Source organism: Seriola dumerili, unplaced genomic scaffold, assembly GCF_002260705.1.
Source record: "Seriola dumerili isolate Sdu_G_001 unplaced genomic scaffold, Sdu_1.0 BDQW01000078.1, whole genome shotgun sequence".
In the NCBI taxonomy this organism is placed as follows: Eukaryota; Metazoa; Chordata; class Actinopteri; order Carangiformes; family Carangidae; genus Seriola; species Seriola dumerili.
Window position 1 is genome coordinate 149,487 of NW_019174333.1, and position 20,548 is coordinate 170,034.

Genomic DNA, 20,548 nt, shown 5'->3' on the forward strand with positions numbered 1-20,548 from the left:
GCCCAACAAACCCTCCAACCTCCAGCACCGCCTCCCTGAGATCACATCACACCCTCTTCATTCAGTTTCCACCTCCTACCTCCCACCTCCAGCATCCACCTCAATTTCCAAATACAGGCAGCCCTCGTCGCCCACCCCTCCAAAAATATCCCAAAAGATGCCAGCTCTCTTCTCCCCCTAACCCCCCTCAAACACTCCTTAGTGGCCTTACGTTTTGGGTTTTAGATTTGGTTCCTGTAAATCTGCTATCTTTATTTTACTGTTAATTTTTTCTCACCAACAAACTGGAGAAACTTAAACTAAGAGTCAGTATATATGGCTTTAAAACATGTTATCTAATGTATCCCTGGTCACTAAAGTTACTGTAGGACTACTATACAGTTACTAAAGCTACTAATTTACACATATAGACAGGTACACAGATAATAATAATAATAATAATAATAATAATATTATAATAATTAATATTTTTGACTTTTTACAGACTTAACTACTGAACAATTAATCCTGAAATTAGTAAAAAGCATAATCCAACAAATGTTTTGTATTTTAGCCTGATGCTGACCATTAGTTTTCTTTAGCCAACTAATCAATAAATAAAGTTTTCGAATTTATGGTTCTGAAGGCTAAAAGTCATCAACATCTGCTATATGCTTATTATATATTTAAAGAAGAAAGGGAAATACTGTGTTTTTATTTAAATAATCCACGACAACCAAGTAAAACAGTAAACAGACTGTTCAAAAAACATTAAACTCTCATCTTACTTTTAAGTAATTTTTCTTGAAAGTAGGTATTCTGTTTAAAGTTAAGTTGTAGGCCCACTACAGCTAATTCAGCGTTTTCACTGACGTCAGACGAACAGGTCTTCCTGCGTGTAACGTCAGCTGCGTGGTGACGTAGGTCCGTCTTTCACAATTATTTCTTTTAATGAATTTTTCAGGTTTGTTCCTGTTTAAAGGGGAATAAATTAATCTTAGATGTACGTATTGAAGCTGAGTTATTTGACATTATTTTTAAACGTCTGTAAAACGCCTGTGTCCCGCCGTAGCGGACACAAAAAACTAACGGAACCTCTTCTTTTTTTCCTGTGTTCAGTCAGGATGAAGTAGTTTCCGGGCGACAGGGTACCAGCAGTAAACATGGCGGAGGAACTGCTGGAAACAGTGGACAGACTTCAGTCCCGGCTACTGGAGAACCCGGAGCCCCGAAAGGTAACGGCTGAAAAGAGGGACACGGACAGGTTTGGTCTTTGGCACCGTCCATGTGCCGAAAGGCGGCGGTTCGTCTCTGGAGGTCGAAAAGACGCTGCGGCCGCGACAGTTCCCCGAGAGTCGAAACGGTTTTTTAAATGTTGCGTTTACGGGCCAATGTCGGACTCCGACTTTTGGAAATCTTTGACGTAAAGCTGTTTTTTGGGTCGGATATACTACTCGGAGTAATCTTGAAACAACAGTAAACTTTGATTACAGTTAATCTGCACATTATTTCCTGAATTACGAAAAGTTAGAAAATAGCGCAAATAAATTCCCGTTATAATGACCCCCAGATCAAGTTAATGTATTCAAATTGCTTATTTTATTCCACAATCGGTCCAAAACCCAAATATATTCAGTCTAGTGTCATATATAACAAACAAAGCAGCTAATCCTAACATTTGAAAAGATGAAACCAGTGTATGTTTGGCAATTTTGATCAAACATAACAACATTGCTGATTAATTTTCTGTTAATTAACAATTTTTCTTTTTTTAAATATACCTCACTGACCAATACATTTACAAATAACAAAGCAATACAACCATGGTATTACAGACTGGTATATGTCTGAGTAGAATCAATACAGTTAAAAATAGAATACAGAACTTTCACTAAATAAATGATTGAAAAAAAAAAAAAAAAAACTTAAAATAGGGAGAAGAATAGAACTCATAATTATTAGAGTAAAATAAATAAATCACAGTTCTTTCTCATTTTATAAATTTAACTTTTAGGGACATATAGGGACTTGCGTCACTATAAAAAGCATTAGTCGGTGGAGTTTTTATGAATTCTTTGTGTGATATTTTGCAATTATGAGAATTTGTGTATACCAGTTTCTCTTCCATTACCAATCCATATATGTGATTGGTGTTCACTGTATATTTTAGTTTAATTAAAACATTCATCCATTTGCTTCTAATATAGTCAGGCAGTTTACAAAAGAAAAGCACCAAATTATCACTTTTGATAAGCTTTAATTAGCAGGTGCCTGAGTTTGGAATTTTTGACTGAAAAATTGTTGACTGTCTAATTAATCAATTAATCAATTAATGGCTGCAGCTTTAATACAGATTGGCATTAGTACGGCTGAATCAAAGAAATTTCATCATGTTTTTTATCAGTTTAATTCAAGCATTAATCATATAGATGTACAATATTAAATGATAAAATGAATCATAAATCAGAGGTTTCTAGAGATTAAAATTAAAATCATCCACAGTTTACAAATCAAATGATTTATCAATCAATTGAGAAAATGATCTGCTGATTAATAAATAATGGAAATAGTTATAGATAAACATGTATGTCTGGATTTTGGGCTCATATGATGCAGTAAAAATTAACTTCTTAACCTTAATACTTTGGACACTTTGTTGAATAAGTTTGAGTATGAGTCACTAGTGTTCATCTTTGAATCTCAACATTTCTGACAGCCCGTGAAAGCATCATGGGGACGTCACGATAATCAAGGGGTTTTAACTTGTTATAACGTAGTTGTTTAACCCTGCCTTTTAGCTAACACTTACACCTGTCAGGTACAACACCTGTCAACAGATCTTCTGTCACATAGTCAAATAACAACATTAACCACAACGTCATTTATCTTGTAACGAAACTCGAGGCCAGAGTAGCCGTTAGCCTTTGAGCTAACCAGCGTTAGTGCGGAAAGTAATGACAGTTACAGCGACTCCAGGCCTCTAACGTTAAACTGACTCAGGTTTAACTGAAGCCATACCACAGCTGTTCATCCCTGCTCTGAAGGTTGATGTTAAAATATTGGAAATTAAAAGCGAATAATAATGAAAATTCACGATGTCCGACCTTCCCTTTGTTTACTTTCCCTGCTGACATGTAGCAGTGCTTCCCAAAACAAACCACTCATGACCTGTGTGATAGGTTTGATCAACATGAGACATGATCTGGTTTCCACAACTAATGATTTTATTAAAAGAAAAAAAAAGAGTGAAATCACAGCTCAGTGATTTTACTAAAGCCCTGCCCCGTTAGGCCTCGACACCATTCAGTCTCCATGAGGCAGGATTTAGTGTTGGATGTACAGTAACACTGCATGGTTAATGTAACAGAGGGAATAATATCAAATATAAAATTAAGAAAAGGCTTATCCACTTCTTCAGTAACATAAATCCATCAGGTTTGATTTTCATCAGAGAGTTTCACAAGAAAACAAAATGTGAACATCTTAGATTTTCATGTAAATCATCCTGAAAGGAGAATTGTGGTTGAAATTGAAACCATTATGCATGCAAACAGTTATGTTAAATAATCATTAGGTTATATTCTGTAATGATATGCAGTGTCTTTTTTTTCTTTTTTCTTTTTTTAATATTTGAAAGTCTTTAACCGTTATTAGTGTGTCACTTCTGTGACACTGTGTTTTTAATTTAATATCACAATATTAATATAAATATTGTAATGTAGTAGTTGGTTATTATATAAACTTAAATATCACAATACAAATATATAAAGTAACTGAATAATTAGGTTTAAACTATATTCTATATACAATACTGTTCTGCCAACACAAATAAAATTACATTTAAAGAACATTTTCTGGAAAATCTGTTGAAACATTTTGCTATAAAATTAATGTAATAAATACTTTTTGGTTTGTTTCTCAAACAAATGAACCTATATAATTATATATATATATATACTATATATTAGATATTGATTGTACAACATTGTATATTAAAGGGACAAGTTGTGTTGGTGTTAATGTTGTGGGAAAGTCTCGGTTGACAACTTTATACGTCTCACTGTAAATATCATCATGTCTCCCTATCCATTATAATCATTAAAATGATAATTATTACTTTTCTTAAAGATTCTAACAGAAATAGCTGCTGTAACGTAACCACTTTGTTGCATTTAGAAAAATACTAAATTTAAATGAAGACTCATGCTTCTACACTAGAATTAACACTGAACATCAGGATTGTGATCAACTTTAATTTCAGAGCCTCATCTTTGAATGACAAGTTTTGTTTTTCTCTTGTTTTGCAGCTACTAAAGACCCTCAAACGACTGGGGGAACTTCCCATGACTGTGGATATACTGGTGGTAAGTATTTGTTGATTCACAGATCACATCCTCTTCATTTCCAAACTATCAGACATGAGCTCCCAGGATGGAACACAAGAACACAAACGCCTCGCTCATTCAGCTTTTTTGCTCTCGCAAGGTGATAACTGCTGTAAAAGTAAAATTAATAGAATTAAACCAGTAAATTCAGGCTTGTGTGTTACATATAAGAGCGATCTGTGTCCGTGCACTCACTGTCTTCTGTTCTCTCATAGGAAACTGGCGTGGGGAAAACTGTGAACTCTTTCAGGAAACATGAAGTAGCTGGAGAGGTAGTGAAAAGCCTCGTAGCCAAATGGAAGAAACTGGTTCCTCAGTCTGCAGACAGGTACTGTTGTGCATTCCTGTGCCTCAACATGCAAATAGCAGTAAGGTGTGGAGCGCTCCACGTTTTAGCTCTCATGTGTCTGTTCACTGTCTCTCTCTGTACACTGGAGATTGATTGGCCTTTTTGCTTTTGCGCTGTTCACTTGAGACTCATTATCACTGATTGCACATCACTTGGTTTGTTCTCTCCTCAGAGGAGGAAAGTGTTTTAATTTGGGCTGAACTATATGCAAAAAAAAAAAAAAAGATTCATATTGTGATTATTTTGGCAGATATTGTGATTGCAATATGATTCACGATTTCTGTTTAAATGCTCGTTTTTCCATTTTTGAATGCAATTTTCAATCAAAAAAATTAAAAATGATGATGTTGGGTGGTTAATTAAGCACCAACAATTCCTCTACTGCAAAATCATTTGAATCATTTTTTGAATGATTTTTAAAGCTGGTTCCAGCTTCTAAAATTTTTCTTTGTCACATACAGTATTTTGCTAAATTAATTCTTGAATGAAAATCTTTATGTTCTTTATGTTTGAAGAACTCTATGTTTATTTGAAAGCGTCACTTACGCTCTGAGAGTTTATGATGTTATCAAATCATCATGTTAGTCATTCTCAAGTAAAAATATCAAACATTTTGTGGTTGCAGTTTTTTTTAAAATGTGAGATCTTGATGATTTTTGTTGGTCTTGTACCAAAAAAACCATCATCACCATCATCATCACCACAACGCTGATGGTGCTAATAATGCACAACACTGTAGAGACACATTTTACCTTTTATCAAAGAAATTGCAGCTCCTGCGATTTGGATATCTCACTTGGACATATTATGATTTTGATTTATATTTCGATTTAATTGTGCAGCTCTAGTTTTAATAAACACTCTGAACTCACAGCGCTCCACATGTTTAGTAGAGAGATGATCCTCCTGGAGAACAGCAGCTTTCTCTCTGTAGATGAGACAAAAAAGTCATATATAAAGATAATAATCTGTCCATCTCTTTTTAAAGTGTCTGTTTCAGACAGTGATATGTTGTCAGCTGTCAGTAAACTGTAGTGCTGACAGGTTGTCTTTGATTTATCTAAAATGTCAAACAAAAAGCCTTTTTCATGCTCCTGACTTTGCAACTTTTCAGGGAAATTTGTCTTCAATAAAAGTCTGCTGTCCCCAGATTGAACAGCCTTATGAAATTGTCACCATGATGTCACCATCATCTAAAACTGATTAAAAAGTTGCCTCAATAAGAGTTTTTCTACAGTGAAGCAGGATTTATTCCTAAAGAACAAAGCCAATCTTTTGCCTTAATTTTCTCACCAGATTTGAGACATGATTTTTGAAGGATAACTTCTCATCAATCCAGATGCCAAGATATTTGTATATATGTACTTTGAGTAAAATGTTTTATATCTATGGTTTTATTGAGAGGGAAAATCCCGATAATGTGTCCTGACTGCTAACAAATTATTGATGTGAGTAACTAACCCTCTGAAAATCCTCTTTTACTGGTGTTGCTGTGACCACTGTTTTCTCACCACTGTCCCTCTCTCGTCAGACCCAACAGCCACGCCAAAGAGGCCTCCCGGTCACACACACACTCTCGAGGTCCAGAGGCTGGTGTTGGAGGAGGCAACAGACACACCCGGGAGCCCTCCCCCGAGGAGGAGCCCTCCTACATGGAAGAGGAGGAGGAAGAGGAGATGGAGGAGAGAGGCTACCACACCAACTACTCGCCCTCGCCTCCTCAACACGAGCATTACAGCCCCCCACAGCGAGGAGGATACCAGTCAGACGAGTACGAGAGCCCTGAGCCTGAGCCCGAGCCCGAGCCCGAACCCGAGCCCGAGCCCAGTCCTCCTCCTCCTCCTCCTCGCAAAGAAGTCCGCCACACCAAACCAAACAGAGAGCCCAGCAAGAACCATCACCACAGTGAGCGGAACAGGGACCGGGACGAGGAACGACGGCAACGCCACGCACAGACGAGCAGCGATCGAGGAGGAGGAGGAGGAGGAAGAGAGGGCAGTGAAGGAAAGAGACGTGCTGCAGACAGAGAGAGACAACAGAGCCCGGTACAGAAACCCGCCAAACACAGCAGGAAGTCCAACATACAAGAGAGCAAGAGGGAAGAGAAGAAGAGAGGAGGAGATGATGGTGAGTGTTAATGCAAAATTATATTTTAGAATATTCCCTTTTGATGGGATGGTGCAGCCATAAAAACACTGATTTTTGCATTTGAATATTTCACTCAGAGTAAACATTATATATCTAAAATAAGATTTTAACTTAAAGGGAAATACCACTGATTTTACACAACAAATGATTCTTTTGCTCAGCAGCAACCTATAAATAAATGGTGCCTCACATGTACAAAAATCAAAACAAGACTTTCTTCCTCTACGGTAAATGAGAATGCTTTGTACAAGTGTTTCTTATAGCATCATCAGGAAATAGGCCTCAAACAAAATTCGACCCATTCATTAACTCTTCTAAACTATGTATGATGTCATTGTGTCTTCTTAAAGCTAATTTGTTATAATTATACCAGAGACTACAACACAATATAAAGGATTTATTACTGTGGATAATGCAGTTACTTTGTGTTTAGAAAGCAGTTCTGTTAATTACAGATGACTTGAAATTGAAGCCTGTGATTGGTTAAACACTTTTGAGTCGTTTTGACGCTTCACAGCAGCAATTTTAACTTCAGAGCTTCACTGTTGCATTTGATCAAGTTGAATTCATTCTAGAAGCCAAAATATTGATTATGTGGTTATGAGATAGTTTGTTGTGCAGCAGAAGCTTTTTATCAGCCCAGATCACAGAATGTGGCAACAGCAGAGAAACATCCTGTAGCAGTGACAAAGACACTGCAGGTTCAGTGTGTGGGAACTGTGCCAACAGGAAATGACAAATTTAAAGACAAAAAACTGTTTCCATAACAACACTGTTAAAGAGTGACATTAACATTAAATTGTCTATTTGCTCATGTGTATCAGGATAAAGCATCATAAACTGTATGTGTGGGTTGTTTGACATAAAGCACCAACAATTCTGACACAATCATTTGAATCATTCTTCAAGCTTCTTTCATTTTTCTTTATCACATACTTAGCTAAATATATCTTGAAGTAAAATCTTTATGTTCTTTGTGTTTATTTGAATATGTCACTTTAGCCTCTGAGGGTTTATCACAAGCTTGTTTCACTGTAACAAAGAGTCAGTTAGTTTATTAGTTGATCATCAAAATGAATCAAAACTATTTTGGTAATCGATTTATCATTTTAGTCATGTCCAAACAAAAATACCAAACATTCTGTGGGTGCAGAATGTGAGAATTTGATGTTTCTTGTTGTCATTTGAAACAGTTAACTGAATATGTTTGAGTTTTGGACTGCTGGTTGAATAAAACAAGCTTCTTGAATACTTTATCTTGGGCTGTTTATTCAATTTTTTTGGATTTAATAGACTCAACTCAACTCAACTTTATTAATAGAGCACTTTAAATACAGCCAAAGCTGATACAAAGTGCTGTACATAATAACATAAAAACATAAAAACATAAAAAACAACAATTAAATAGCAAATAAAAAACAGTAAAAGCAATAAAACAAATGCCGTCTCATGCTGGATCAAAAGCCAAGGAATAAAAGTAGGTTTTTAGACGGGTTTTAAAAATGGACAGTGAGGGAGCTTGTCTAATGTGGAGAGGTAAGACAAAAAAATCAGTGTAAAATCCCAGTGTCACGCATCATACTTTTAACACGGATGAGGAGCCTGACCTCTTTTCTGCTTACCCCCTTATTTCCAGGGCGACCACGAGCGCCGAAGGACTCTCCATCCAAGGAGGAGGAAGAGGACTTTGAGACCCCCACCATGTCCTTTGAGTCCTTCCTCACGTATGACGCCCCAACATCTGTAAAGAAGAAGAAGAAGCCATCGTCGTCGTCCTCGTCATCACACAGTCGGCCGTCTCACTCATCATCCTCCATGTCGTCTTCCCATCATACACGCACCCCTCCGCCGCCTGTGACCTCCTCCTCCTCCTCCTCATCTTCCTCCAAAGTGAGCAAGGCGAACGGCACTCAAAGCACCAAGAGGCCACATTCAAGCTCCAGTTCATCGGCTGCTGCACCAACACCGGAAAAACGCAAGAGGGTAAGAACAGAGTTCGGATCGTAAAAACGTAAGAAAAAAGTTCATAAGACGATAATTTCTCATATTATTCTTTATGATTTTTCTACAGTGAACATGAATCCGTGTTTTACAGAGTCTAAGCGGTTTAATCAGTAATTAGGGCGAGTAGTTTGACAAAATTATAGTCACTCAACTCTCAACTCACTCACTTCAACCACACTTCACAGTCTTCATCAGGGGATTGAGTTTACTCAGGTTTTGCTTTAGAGTTTTTCAGTTTAATTTAAGTAGGGTTGCAAATAACTATATTTTCATTATCGATTAATCTGCTAATTTTCTTGGATCAATCGATTTATAGTTTTGTTACATAAAAAAACAGCCCATGATCATATACTTTATTCAACCACCTGTCCAAACTGTAAATATAATCAGGTGACTGTCATGCGACAAAGAAAAGCATCAGGCTGTTAAAGGACTGTGCAGCCCAGCTGGCTGAGCCTCTCCAGAGGATCTTCAACTTAGGCCTTCAACACAGGGAGGGTCCCGGTCCTGTGGAAAACATCATGTCTTGTTCCCAAAGTAGGACGACCGGCTGAGATAAATGACTACAGACCGGTGGCCCTCACATCACACGTCATGAAGACCCTGGAGCGGCTGCTTCTCCACCTTCTGAGGCCCGTTGAACATGCACTAGACCCCCTACAGTTCACCTACAAGGAACATATTGGAGTGGATGATGCCATCCTTTACATGCTCATGAGCCAGGTGGTTACATGAGGATTATGTTCTTTGATTTTTCAAGTGCATTTAACACCATCCAACCCCCAATTCTTAAAGACAAGCTGGAAGAGATGGGGGTGGATCCCTGCTTCACGTCCTGGATTGTGGATTACCTGACAAGACGACCACAGTTCGTCAGGCTGGGTAACTGTGTCTCAGGGACAGTGATGAGCAGCACTGGGGCTCCACAGGGAACTGTTCTGGCTCTGTTCCTGTTCACCCTGTATACGGCCGACTTTAAATACAACTCTGAGTCCTGCCACATCCAGAAATGCTGGGATGACACAGCTATTGTGGCGCGTATCAGGAACAGGCAAGAAGAGGAGTACAGGCATCTGACAATAGCCTTCAGTGAATGCAGCAACAAGAACTGCCTCCTTCTGAACACCTCCAAGACCATGGTCATGGACTTTCGGAGGTCTAGGCCCACCCTTCAGCCGGTCAACATTCGAGGGAAGGACATCGAGGTGGTGCACACTAAATACCAAGGTGTGCACCTGGACAGTAAACTGGACTGGTCCGTGAACACAGATGCCATCTACCTGAAGGGGCAGAGCCGACTCTTTTTCCTCAGGAGGCTCAGGTCCTTTGACATCTGCAGTGAAATGCTGCACATGTTTTATCAGTCAGTGGTGGCCAGTGTACTCTTTTATGCTGCAGTTTGCTGGGGTGGCAGCATTGACAATCTTCCATCTTGGACAATACCAACTATCCTCTCCACAACATTCTGGCAGGACAGAGAAGCAGCTGCAGCTGCAGCAAACGTCTCATCTCACTGGACTGCAGAACAGAGAGGTTCAGGAGATCCTTTGTTCCCACTGCCATCAGGCTATACAACACCTCAGCCACAGGAAGTGGACTAATCTAATTATTATTGTTTATTTATTACTAATTGTTGTTATTATTATTATTATTATTATTAACAATAAGCTAATGGACACATGAATTTCCCCTAGGGGATAAATTAAGTATCTATCTATCTATCTATCTATCTATCTATCTATCTATCTATCCATCCATCCATCCATCCATCCATCCATCCATCCATCCATCCATCCATCCATCCATCCATCCATCCATCCATCCATCCATCCATCCATCCATCCATCCATCCATCCATCCATCCATCCATCCATCCATCCATCCATCCATCCATCCATCCATCCATCTATCTATCAGATCGTCAAACTGAAGAAGAGAATGTTTGACATCAATTAATCTATTATTAAAACTGTTGAGATTAATTTTTTGTTGATCAACTAATTGATTAATGGACTAATTGTTGGAGCTCTTAAATTGGCAAAGTCTGGTCTGTTTAAAAAGTGAAATGCTTGCTTTTATTTTGTAGAATCATGTTTGTTTCCTAGCAACAGTAGATTACTCCATGGTCAAAGTAACTCAGAAACAAACAGTAACCTTTTAGATTTCAAAGGCCATATAACGTTTAGAGGTTCGAGTATATAAAAAAACATCTTTTTGAGAACAGAGTTAACAACATTAGTGTTATTACCTTTTAAAGGATAGTTAGCTTAGCTTAGCATAACAGCTGGAATGAAGGGGAAAAGCCTGGCTCCATCTAACAGTCAAGTCAGACTATCTGTTTCCACTTGTTTTATCGTTTTTTTGTTTTTTTTAATTTTGGGGATTTTCTGCCTTTATTAGACAGCAGTATAGGTAAGTCCAGTCTGTATGCTAAACTAAGCTAGCCATATTGAACAGACAGATATGAAAGCACAGTACCTTCATCTAACTCTCTGCAAGAAAGGGATTAAGTGTACCTTTAACTCGCTGTGTAATTTGATGTCTTTTCTCCACAGAGTTACTTTTAGTTGCATGTGTCTTATTTTTATCAAACCTTGATTTTGAATAGTTGTTTGCAGATCCTGCTTGTTGATGTAGGTCTGTTGTTGCGTGCAGGTGGTTGAGGCCGTTCCAACTCTGCCTGAAATCCCTCTGCCAGCAATTCAACCCAATTACAGACCTCTGCCCTCCATCGATGTCACACCGCTGTCCCCACAGAGACGTAAAGGTAACGCCCTCACCTTAAAATGAAAATGAATGTGGTGTTAACTCACCTGTGGCATGTTGAATCTCCTTTAAAGGACACAAAACTAAACAACACACAAATGTAAACTCTGCAGTTTTTCTCCCTTAGAGAAGCAATGTCAGGGATCTCCTCCTTTCTTCTTTGACTGAGGGCATCTATTGTTTAATCATTTTATTGCTCTAAGAATAAGCTTACAATAAAAAAAAAAGTGTTTTACAGCTGAACAGCTGCACTCCACTGGCCGGTTTCACAAAGACATTTCAGACTGGTCCATAGTGTTAGGCCAGTCTTAATTTTGCTCATAGACCAGTCTGATGTTAGTCAGACCATTTCATAAAAATAAAGATGGACCCATTTTGAGCCGAAAAGATTAGACACCTTACTCACAGGCTAACTCAGGCCTAAGACCAATGGGCCTCATTCACCAACCATTCTTAAGAAGAAATTCCTTCTTAAAAAGATTCTGACATTCACCAGTGTTTTCTGATTTGAGATTAGACCTTAGCTAAGAACAGAATCTATGCACACTCAGGAGTACTCTTATGTAGATTTGAGTGCTGACGTGTGTTATTGTGTTTTCGTTTTGGAATTTTCTAAACCTTCCCTTACAGTATCTCTTTGTGACTTCTGTCTGTGTCTGCACACGACCCTTCAGTCTCATGCCCTTTAAGGGCATTTACCTATGCAAATTAGGGCCAACTGGCACACGCTTTCAATTTGCAAGGAGATTGGCATTCATCAATCTAAAAGCACAGGTGCGCACAGTTCTGTGGTTTAAGAACACGTTCATGAATCTGACGAGTTTTCTTAAGAACTTTCTTAAGAACAACTTAAGAAAGAATTTAAGAAAATACTTGAGAAGATATTGGTGAATGAGGCCCAATGTTACCATGGTAACAACCAGTGACACCTGCACTGAGCAGTAGCACCCAACAACTACAAAAATAGGAAAACGTGGCTCATGTTTGTGGTTTGCTAAAATTGTTATGGACAGAGCAAAGAGTTTTTTATCAGCTTGATTCTGCTGAGATAAACAGAGCTGAGCGGTTGGACGCGATTCCTCGATTTTTTATTTTATTTTGAAAAAATAAATAATAAAATAATCAACCCAGAATTCATTGTACCACAGTCCAGCTTAAGAAAGTCAAGAACTAAACTGCATTGTGCAACAGATGAGTTTGGACGTCTATCTGAAGTCTGACTATATGTCATATCTAAGCCACAGCCAAAGTCTGTCTTTGTGAAGCTGGCCCCAGGTCTGAACGAACTTTTCACTTTTAATAGTGATAATTCTCCAGCGATGTCATCACAAAGTTCAGGCTGACATGGAGGTGAAGAGATGAGTCGATACTGATTGAATTTTCATGTAAAACTTGTAAAACACCGGTGCCTTTGCTCATTTTAGTGATTTAATTGTGTCTTTCTCACTTTACAGCTGTGAACCTCTGAGGCCTGAAGGCTTCTCTCTTGCTCAGATTATCTGAACATAACTTGTGTGTTGAACACCAAAATTTAGGTTTGACATGTACAAACATGATATATGTGTCAGACTCTCACTCCCTTCCTTCTTCACTTTCAGTTCCTGTCTACAACGACGAGGAGGACGCCGGGTTCACAGGGAAGCGGTTCAACTCCAAGATGGTGGTCTACTCAGGATCCAAGACCTCTTACTTGCCCAAAATGATGACCCTGTACGAGCAGTGCATCCGTGTGCTGCAGAACAACATTGATTGTGAGTGGAGCTGCTGTATTTAGCTGTGATTCAGATTATGAACAGCAAAGACACAAAACAGTCAACAGTCTCCCGAATAGTAATTCAAAGAATAATAATTCACTCACATGGCACAGCAGCTGTAACTTCATTCATTATTTAAATCTCTGATGTGGCATATTATTGTGCACCATATTAACTTAACAATCAAAAACTCCCACACACTGTTTGACTTGCAACAAACAATTTAAAGCAACTTTCAGATGGTCACATGGTTCTCCAACAATAAGGAGCCATCTTTAAGTCGGCAGCCAATTGCCTCATCCCACATGTGAAGTTGAAGATAATGTGACGGTTCGATATGTGGTGGTATGGATCACTTTTGATCAAAGAAACAGCTGGATTAACCTTTCAAGCTGCAGTTTTACTTTACTCCACACTTCGTCAGCTTCACAACAACACTTCCTGTTCCTGAGTCACATGTCGCTAAACTAACCAATCAGAGATGAGGAGGACTTAGACTGAATTAAATCAGAGGAACTAGAGAGTTGGAGATTGATTCAGGAGGTTACCGTAACTGTTTTTAAAGATGCACATGTATTTAAACTATTAAATAAGTAAATATAAACATTAATATGTAAATAGTTAAATATATAAACACTGTAAATATATTTTTAGTAAATTAACTTAAATATACAACATTATTTAAAATCTAAACCTTACAATAACAGTAAACCAATATCAATTCACGATGTGACACTTAACAGTTCAATACATAAAAGACAGGAAACTCCACATAGTGACAAATTGAATATGTGAGTTAATAAAAACATACTTCATTGTCAATCATACATGTATTCCAGTCTTCCACAGGGTAGATTATATAAATTTAATGTCCAGTGTTTTGTGCAACATCAACATAAAAATCAGGTTGCATGACAGAAGGAACCAGAAGGTTTATCCTATACATATTCAAATCCTTAGATAGGGACACCCTCAAATAAATCTTAGTAGGGCCTGTTGTAAAATACAAAGAAAACTATTTACAAAAGATATTTACAGAATATTCAGTGTAAGGAATCATAGAAACATCTACATGCTTAAGAGCCTAATTAATAATTAAATAATTAACTTTTTCGGCACAGCAAACATTAACTGTTGTACATAGATTCACGATGACCATCAAAGCTGTTTCTACATTTTTATTTTCAACAAATTTGTTGAAAATTTGTTCCTCTTGAGCAATTGTTCCCAGCCTTTTCCAACTCAGGGCCCACTTGAAAATCTCAAAAATGTTGGCGGCCCACATCTGACCCTGTAACAATGTGGAGCCAAATAATGCCAGGTTGCAAATATCTTTTAAAGATCACTTTGTTTTAAAACATTTAAAGAAATTAATTATATACATTTCTTTTTATATACATCTTTTCACCAAAATTGTTCTGTTTTGCAAACGATTTGTCGGCCCACTTGCAATAGCTTCGCAATTTTTTTCCCACCTTGTCAAATGGATTATTTTGGATTTGCTCCTTAAAAACATTAGTTTGTATTACCGCCTTAAGAAATTACATTTAGAAAATTCAACAGCAACAGTGCCCCCTTCCCCCCTTTAACCCCTGTGTCTGTAAAGGCCTGTAAATTTCAGTGGGTTTCTCTTGACACAATTTGTGATCGTCTGTATGGGAGGGGTTAGATTAACAGGAAATCTACACAGTCACTACACAAATGATTGAAAGTCAATATGAACTTCTCTGTGGTCATTTCCCAACCTAACACTCCACCCATCTGGTATCACAAGGTGGTTAAAACAAATGAACGCTGCTGCACAGTTGTGACCTCAGTTGTCTGATGTCTCTGTGATCTCTCAGCCATTGCTGAGGTGGGGGGCGTTCCGTTTGACATCCTGGAACCGGTTCTGGAGCGATGCACGCCAGAGCAGCTGTACCGCATTGAGCAGAGCAACCAGGTAAAACACACACACACACACACACACACACACTGATGAAATCTAGCCCTAAACCCTGACCATAACCATCACAATTAAATGCCAAACCCCAACCCTGTACCTAAACTGAACCTAAACCTGATTCTAACCCTAAAACCAAATCTTAACCACGTCACAGTCCTTTGAAGACCATGAAGACCTGGATAGACGACACACTACAAAAACATACAAGAGGCAAAACTAAAACCCACTGTTCACACTAAAGAGAATAGAACAAACACACACAGGGAAAGATTTCCAAGGAAACAGGATTATTTCTTCTTCTAGCTGAACATGTCACAGCTCGTCGCAGTGTGAAAGTTTTTCTGCAGAGGAACACACATAAAACATCTCCAAAAACTTGGTTCTGTCATTTTAAAATGAAACCACCGGCCTTCTTTGTTGGGTTTTACTATTTTTATTGACAAATAACAGAACAATGATTATTTTAAATGCCGCCCTCATCCTCTCTTTTCTGTCAGTACATATTTTATAGATTATGCAGATATTCCTTAAAAATAATTTGCTAAATAATGCCAGTTTGTACATTATGATGATGATAGTGATGGTGATGATGTCCTTGTTCAGGTCTGTAAAGTCTCTGTGTTCTAAAGAATCAATAGATGTGTGCATCATACTGAACACCCACAAAAATCTATCTGAAAAATCTCAAATTTAAGGCAAAGGAAGGTGGAAAAAACAAACAAAAAATACATTTCTCCGATTGACGCTGATGTCACATTCAGATATGACAGCGTCATCGTCTTTTGTATTACATTTAGTTCTAATTCCCTTTTACTTTTGAAATAAAAAAGAGCTGTAGTATTATATTTATGGGCCTGTAAACCCTGATTTTGTCTTCAAGTTTCCGCTCTCCTCTTCTTTCAGTGTTTTACGGAGGACTCTGATGAGCTGTGGATGCGTCACTGTCACCGGGACTTCAAGCGTGAGTCTCCGCAGGAGTACGAGTCGTGGAGGGAAATGTACCTGAGGCTGCACGACGAGCGTGAGGAGCGACTGAGGTTGCTCACGCAGAACATCACCTCGGCCCACGCCAACAAACCCAAAGGTAGGAGAAGTTGCGTCTTGACGTTTAGGTTGATAATTCTCCTTCAGTGTTGACTCACTGAGGCTGTGAAATGGAAAAAGTCAAAACATTATCAGTCAGTAGAAAGTGGAAAAATGGACGTCGAGCATAAGAATATATTGAATTTCTCGTTGTTAACCTTTTCCCAGAGATCCCCACTTCTGTTTACAAGCCTGAAAATAATTTTCCCAAAATAAAACGTTTACTGTTCTTCAACCATTTTGATTACAGTCATAATGCTGGTCTCTTTTGAAAGTCACTGCTTTAAATTTTGTAACCAAACAGTCAGAATGAATAGAAGAGATCCTGAACCAAAGTTACAGAGGGACAAACATGGTAGAAAAGTTCATTATTTCGGCATAAAAAAGAGAATGTAAGGCCTAGGTAGTGTACGGACAGGAAAAGTAATAAAGCATTTGCTTCATTTCATATTTTAATAGCCATTAAAAGTAGGAGTTGTAAAAATAATTTATAAATAAACTATTAATAATCAATAAATACTTCAAAGTTAAAAACAGCATAAAACTCTCATTATATACACCATTTATGAATACATTTATTAATTCATGAATAAATAATATAATTTAACGAGTTTTATGCTGTTTTTATAAATCTGAAGTATTTGTTGATGGATTAATCATTCATTTATAAATTCTTTTTACAATTCCTATTTTTAATGCCCATTGAAATATGAAATTTAGGAATTGCTTGCACAGATAGAGTCAGGAGGATTAGAGCTTTCAAACGGTGTACGATTTATTAAGGTTGTGTGAAGCACAGACCAAAACACACCTAAGATAACGTCCCATGGATGAGACGGTGTATTTTAAAATTATTAAATGTTTATTTCTGAAGGTGTTTGAATGGTCGTGTTGTGTTTCTCTTGGCAGGACGGCAGGTGAAGATGGCGTATGTAAATTCTGCCGCCAAGCCGCCGCGTGACGTTCGCCGCCGTCAGGAGAGGTTCGGCACCACCAGTGGTCTGTCCACAGCCGCCTCCAACGCAGCTGCAGCTCCCATTAAGTCAGTATAACATAAAGGATGTCGACATGTTGGCTTACATGTAGATTTAAAGCAGAACTTGGTGTCACACATAAGATACAGAATTTTACACACAGTAAATATGGGTTTTTATACATGTGTTAATGAAAAAGTAAAATCTGCAGACTGACTCCAAACCACAAAATTTATATAATTATTTACGTCAATCTTTGTATCCATTTTAAAGCATTTTGACCTGTGTTAGTGTGCAGGTGTTAACTGTAAATCCCCCCCCCCCTCTCTGTCCTATCAAATAAAAGAAAAAAAAATGCCCCCAAAAAGAAATTAAGGAAAATAGTTGCAGCTCCAAAAGCATTTTTTTTAAAAAAAAAAGTCCATTGCTCATTTTCGGCAGTTTTTGGTTTAGTTCAGGACTTCGTGGCACTTGATTGTCGTTTATTTCAGATTCATCAGACTCATAGATCGTCTCCCTCTTCCTGTGTCTTTCAGAATAAGACCAGCTAACACAGAGTATTCTGGTGAATCCAGTCGCTCCTCTTCCTCCCAACACAACACTCCTCCCAGCTCGTCCCGCTCTTCAGCACCGAGTGGAGGAGGAGCAGCAGGAGGAGGAGGAGGAGGAGGAGGAGGAGGAGGACACGTCACCCGGGACAAGCCACAGGTCAAAAGTAAGTGTGTGTTAACAGTCCTGATGGGATTTTGTAATATCAGTGTTTTCAAATCTAATTAATCATCTACTCTTGTCTCCTCCCTCTGAAGAAATCGCCCCCATGATGGCCAAAACTATCAAAGCGTTCAAGAACAGATTCTCCCGCCGATAGTGTGAAAGAGATTGAATGTATTTTATGAATTCCAACTGTGTTTTTAATTTAAGTTTGGTAAAATTTTACTGCACACACACACACAAACATACACACACACATACAGACCATGATCTTTACCCACCAAACATATCATATGAACTTAACAGTATTGGTGGAAAATGGTTGTTTTTTTTTTTTGTTGTTTTTTTTTTTTTTGTTTTTTTTATTTAAGTGGTGGCATCTGTTTTTGGGGATCTTCAAATAAGTATTTAAATCATGAATGACAGTCAAAGGGTCTGACGTCTGTTTTAAGATAATTGAGTCGCCAACTTTTTATAGGATGCAAAAGGACACAAACACAAAGTCTGTTACTTTTTCTTGTTTTTTTTTTTTTCTTTTTAAAGATTAGCCAGTTAGCTTAGCATGAAGAGTGGAAATGGGGACAACAGCTCGCCTGGCTCTGTCCAAAGTAGAAAAAGATCTGGCTACCAGCACCTAAAGCTCAGCTATTTACACGTCATGTCATCTTATATATTAAGTGGTTGTTGATATTAACGTAATTCAGTCTTGTCAATATTGAGATGCTGCATATTTTTGTTCAATTTAACAAGCACAGCAGGGTCACAGTTTCTCATCACCTGTGTCAGGAGTCCGCATCTTCATTCTGCTGCGCTCCTGTTCACCTGATGGATTTTTTTTTGGTATTATTCAATCTTTAAGGGTTATTTAAGAAAATTTAACTCCCTGGTACAGCTCATCAGAAATTATTTGACCCTTCTGTGCCTGGAAATTTAACTAAATTAATCTAAATAATGTCAGGTACTTTCTCTTTCTTTCGCCTTTTTTAAAGAATTAATAACGTGAATAGAAACAACCACTTATATGAAGTAGCATCCGTTGAGCAGCGCCACCTACAATCACATTATACAGGATGTGGTGTAGTTAGCTGTTTTCCAGTCTTTATGCTAAGCTAAGCTAACCAGCTGCTGGTTGTAGCTTCATATTCATGGTGCAGACATGAGAGCAGTCTCTATCCTCTCATCTAACTCTCGACAAGAAAGGAATAAGCGTTCGTCAAACTTTTACTTTCATGGGAGGAAAGCAAATACTCAATCTTTGAATTTAAAGATTAGTCCTTTGTTACTTTTCTTTATGGCCAAATGAAACACTACACTAGAAAAAACCTTTACACACTCTTGTTTTGTCTTTTAATTGCATGCATGGTGCACGTCAGCTGCAACATTAAGACTCCACCTGAGACATCGACGGGCTGGTGAAAGACTCTGCTTTTTAAAAACAAACACGTGCATATTTAAACATGTTTTGGTGCATTTCTCAATGTGTAGGTCTAAAGTTATATCTATGAACTACACACACACACACACACACACACACACACACACACACACACACACACACACACACACACACACACACACACACACACACGCACACACACACAAAAACACACAAACACACACACACACACACACACACACACACACACAGAAAAACACATTCTAGACTTATTTTAAACCTCCTGTGGCTTCAGACCATGTTTTCCTGCTGTCGAATGTGTGCGTCTCTCTTTCTATCTGCTTCACTGTGACAAATGTGCTCGAGTGACGGCTGAAAAGATGAAGAAGAAGAAAAACAACAATAAGGAAATAAATTGGTAGGACGTCTGCAGCTTCAGTCTACAATGATGATGATGAGATGTATTTATTTTCAACACTGGGACCTGGCACCCCACAACATGGGCCCGAAAGGAAGTAGATTAAAAATTGTAATTTTATTAGATTTTAATAAATGTTATATGGTCATTTTTATTAAAATTGACTTTTTGCCCTTGAACTGTCCCCATCTCTTCTTTTAAAATACCAATGAGTGTCACCTTGTATATGTGAATTTTCTTCATAAATGACTTGACAAATTAAAAAAACCTGCAGAGGAGATGCATTCACATGGACAAATAGTCACAATAGATCTGTCCTTTGGGTCACAATAAAGAGGTGTAATAATGATTTACAGAAATTACTCCAATGTGCCTGAATATTGGGTTTTCCCTTGACTCTGAGTGTCTCTCTCTCTCTCTCTCTCTCTCTCTCTCTCTCTCTCTCTTTATATATATATATATAGTTTTACATTTGAATCTGCCAGGAGTCTCCAAATTAAAGAAGTATTTCAGACTGTCCTTTGTTCTCATAAAACTTCCACACATGATTCAAGACGCTATTTCAGGCTCAGCAGCAAAGTGAGGGAGGAGTGGAGTACAAAGCCGGCATGCCTTCAGTGAGGGGCCGAGACAGTT

The 20,548-nt window shown here is 38.1% G+C and overlaps 1 protein-coding gene across 1 annotated transcript; it reads left to right on the forward strand.

Moving 5' to 3' along the window:
- Positions 1 to 1,132: 1,132 nt before the first annotated feature.
- eloa (elongin A) lies at positions 1,133 to 18,385 on the forward strand. Its single transcript, XM_022744153.1, has 12 exons — positions 1,133 to 1,214; positions 4,287 to 4,343; positions 4,580 to 4,692; positions 6,245 to 6,840; positions 8,498 to 8,844; positions 11,521 to 11,632; positions 13,230 to 13,382; positions 15,230 to 15,327; positions 16,234 to 16,414; positions 17,323 to 17,455; positions 17,924 to 18,102; positions 18,194 to 18,385. The coding sequence occupies exons 1-12, from the start codon at positions 1,143 to 1,145 to the stop codon at positions 18,253 to 18,255; spliced, it is 2,103 nt and encodes a 700-aa protein (XP_022599874.1). The 5' UTR covers positions 1,133 to 1,142; the 3' UTR covers positions 18,256 to 18,385.
- Positions 18,386 to 20,548: the final 2,163 nt, after the last annotated feature.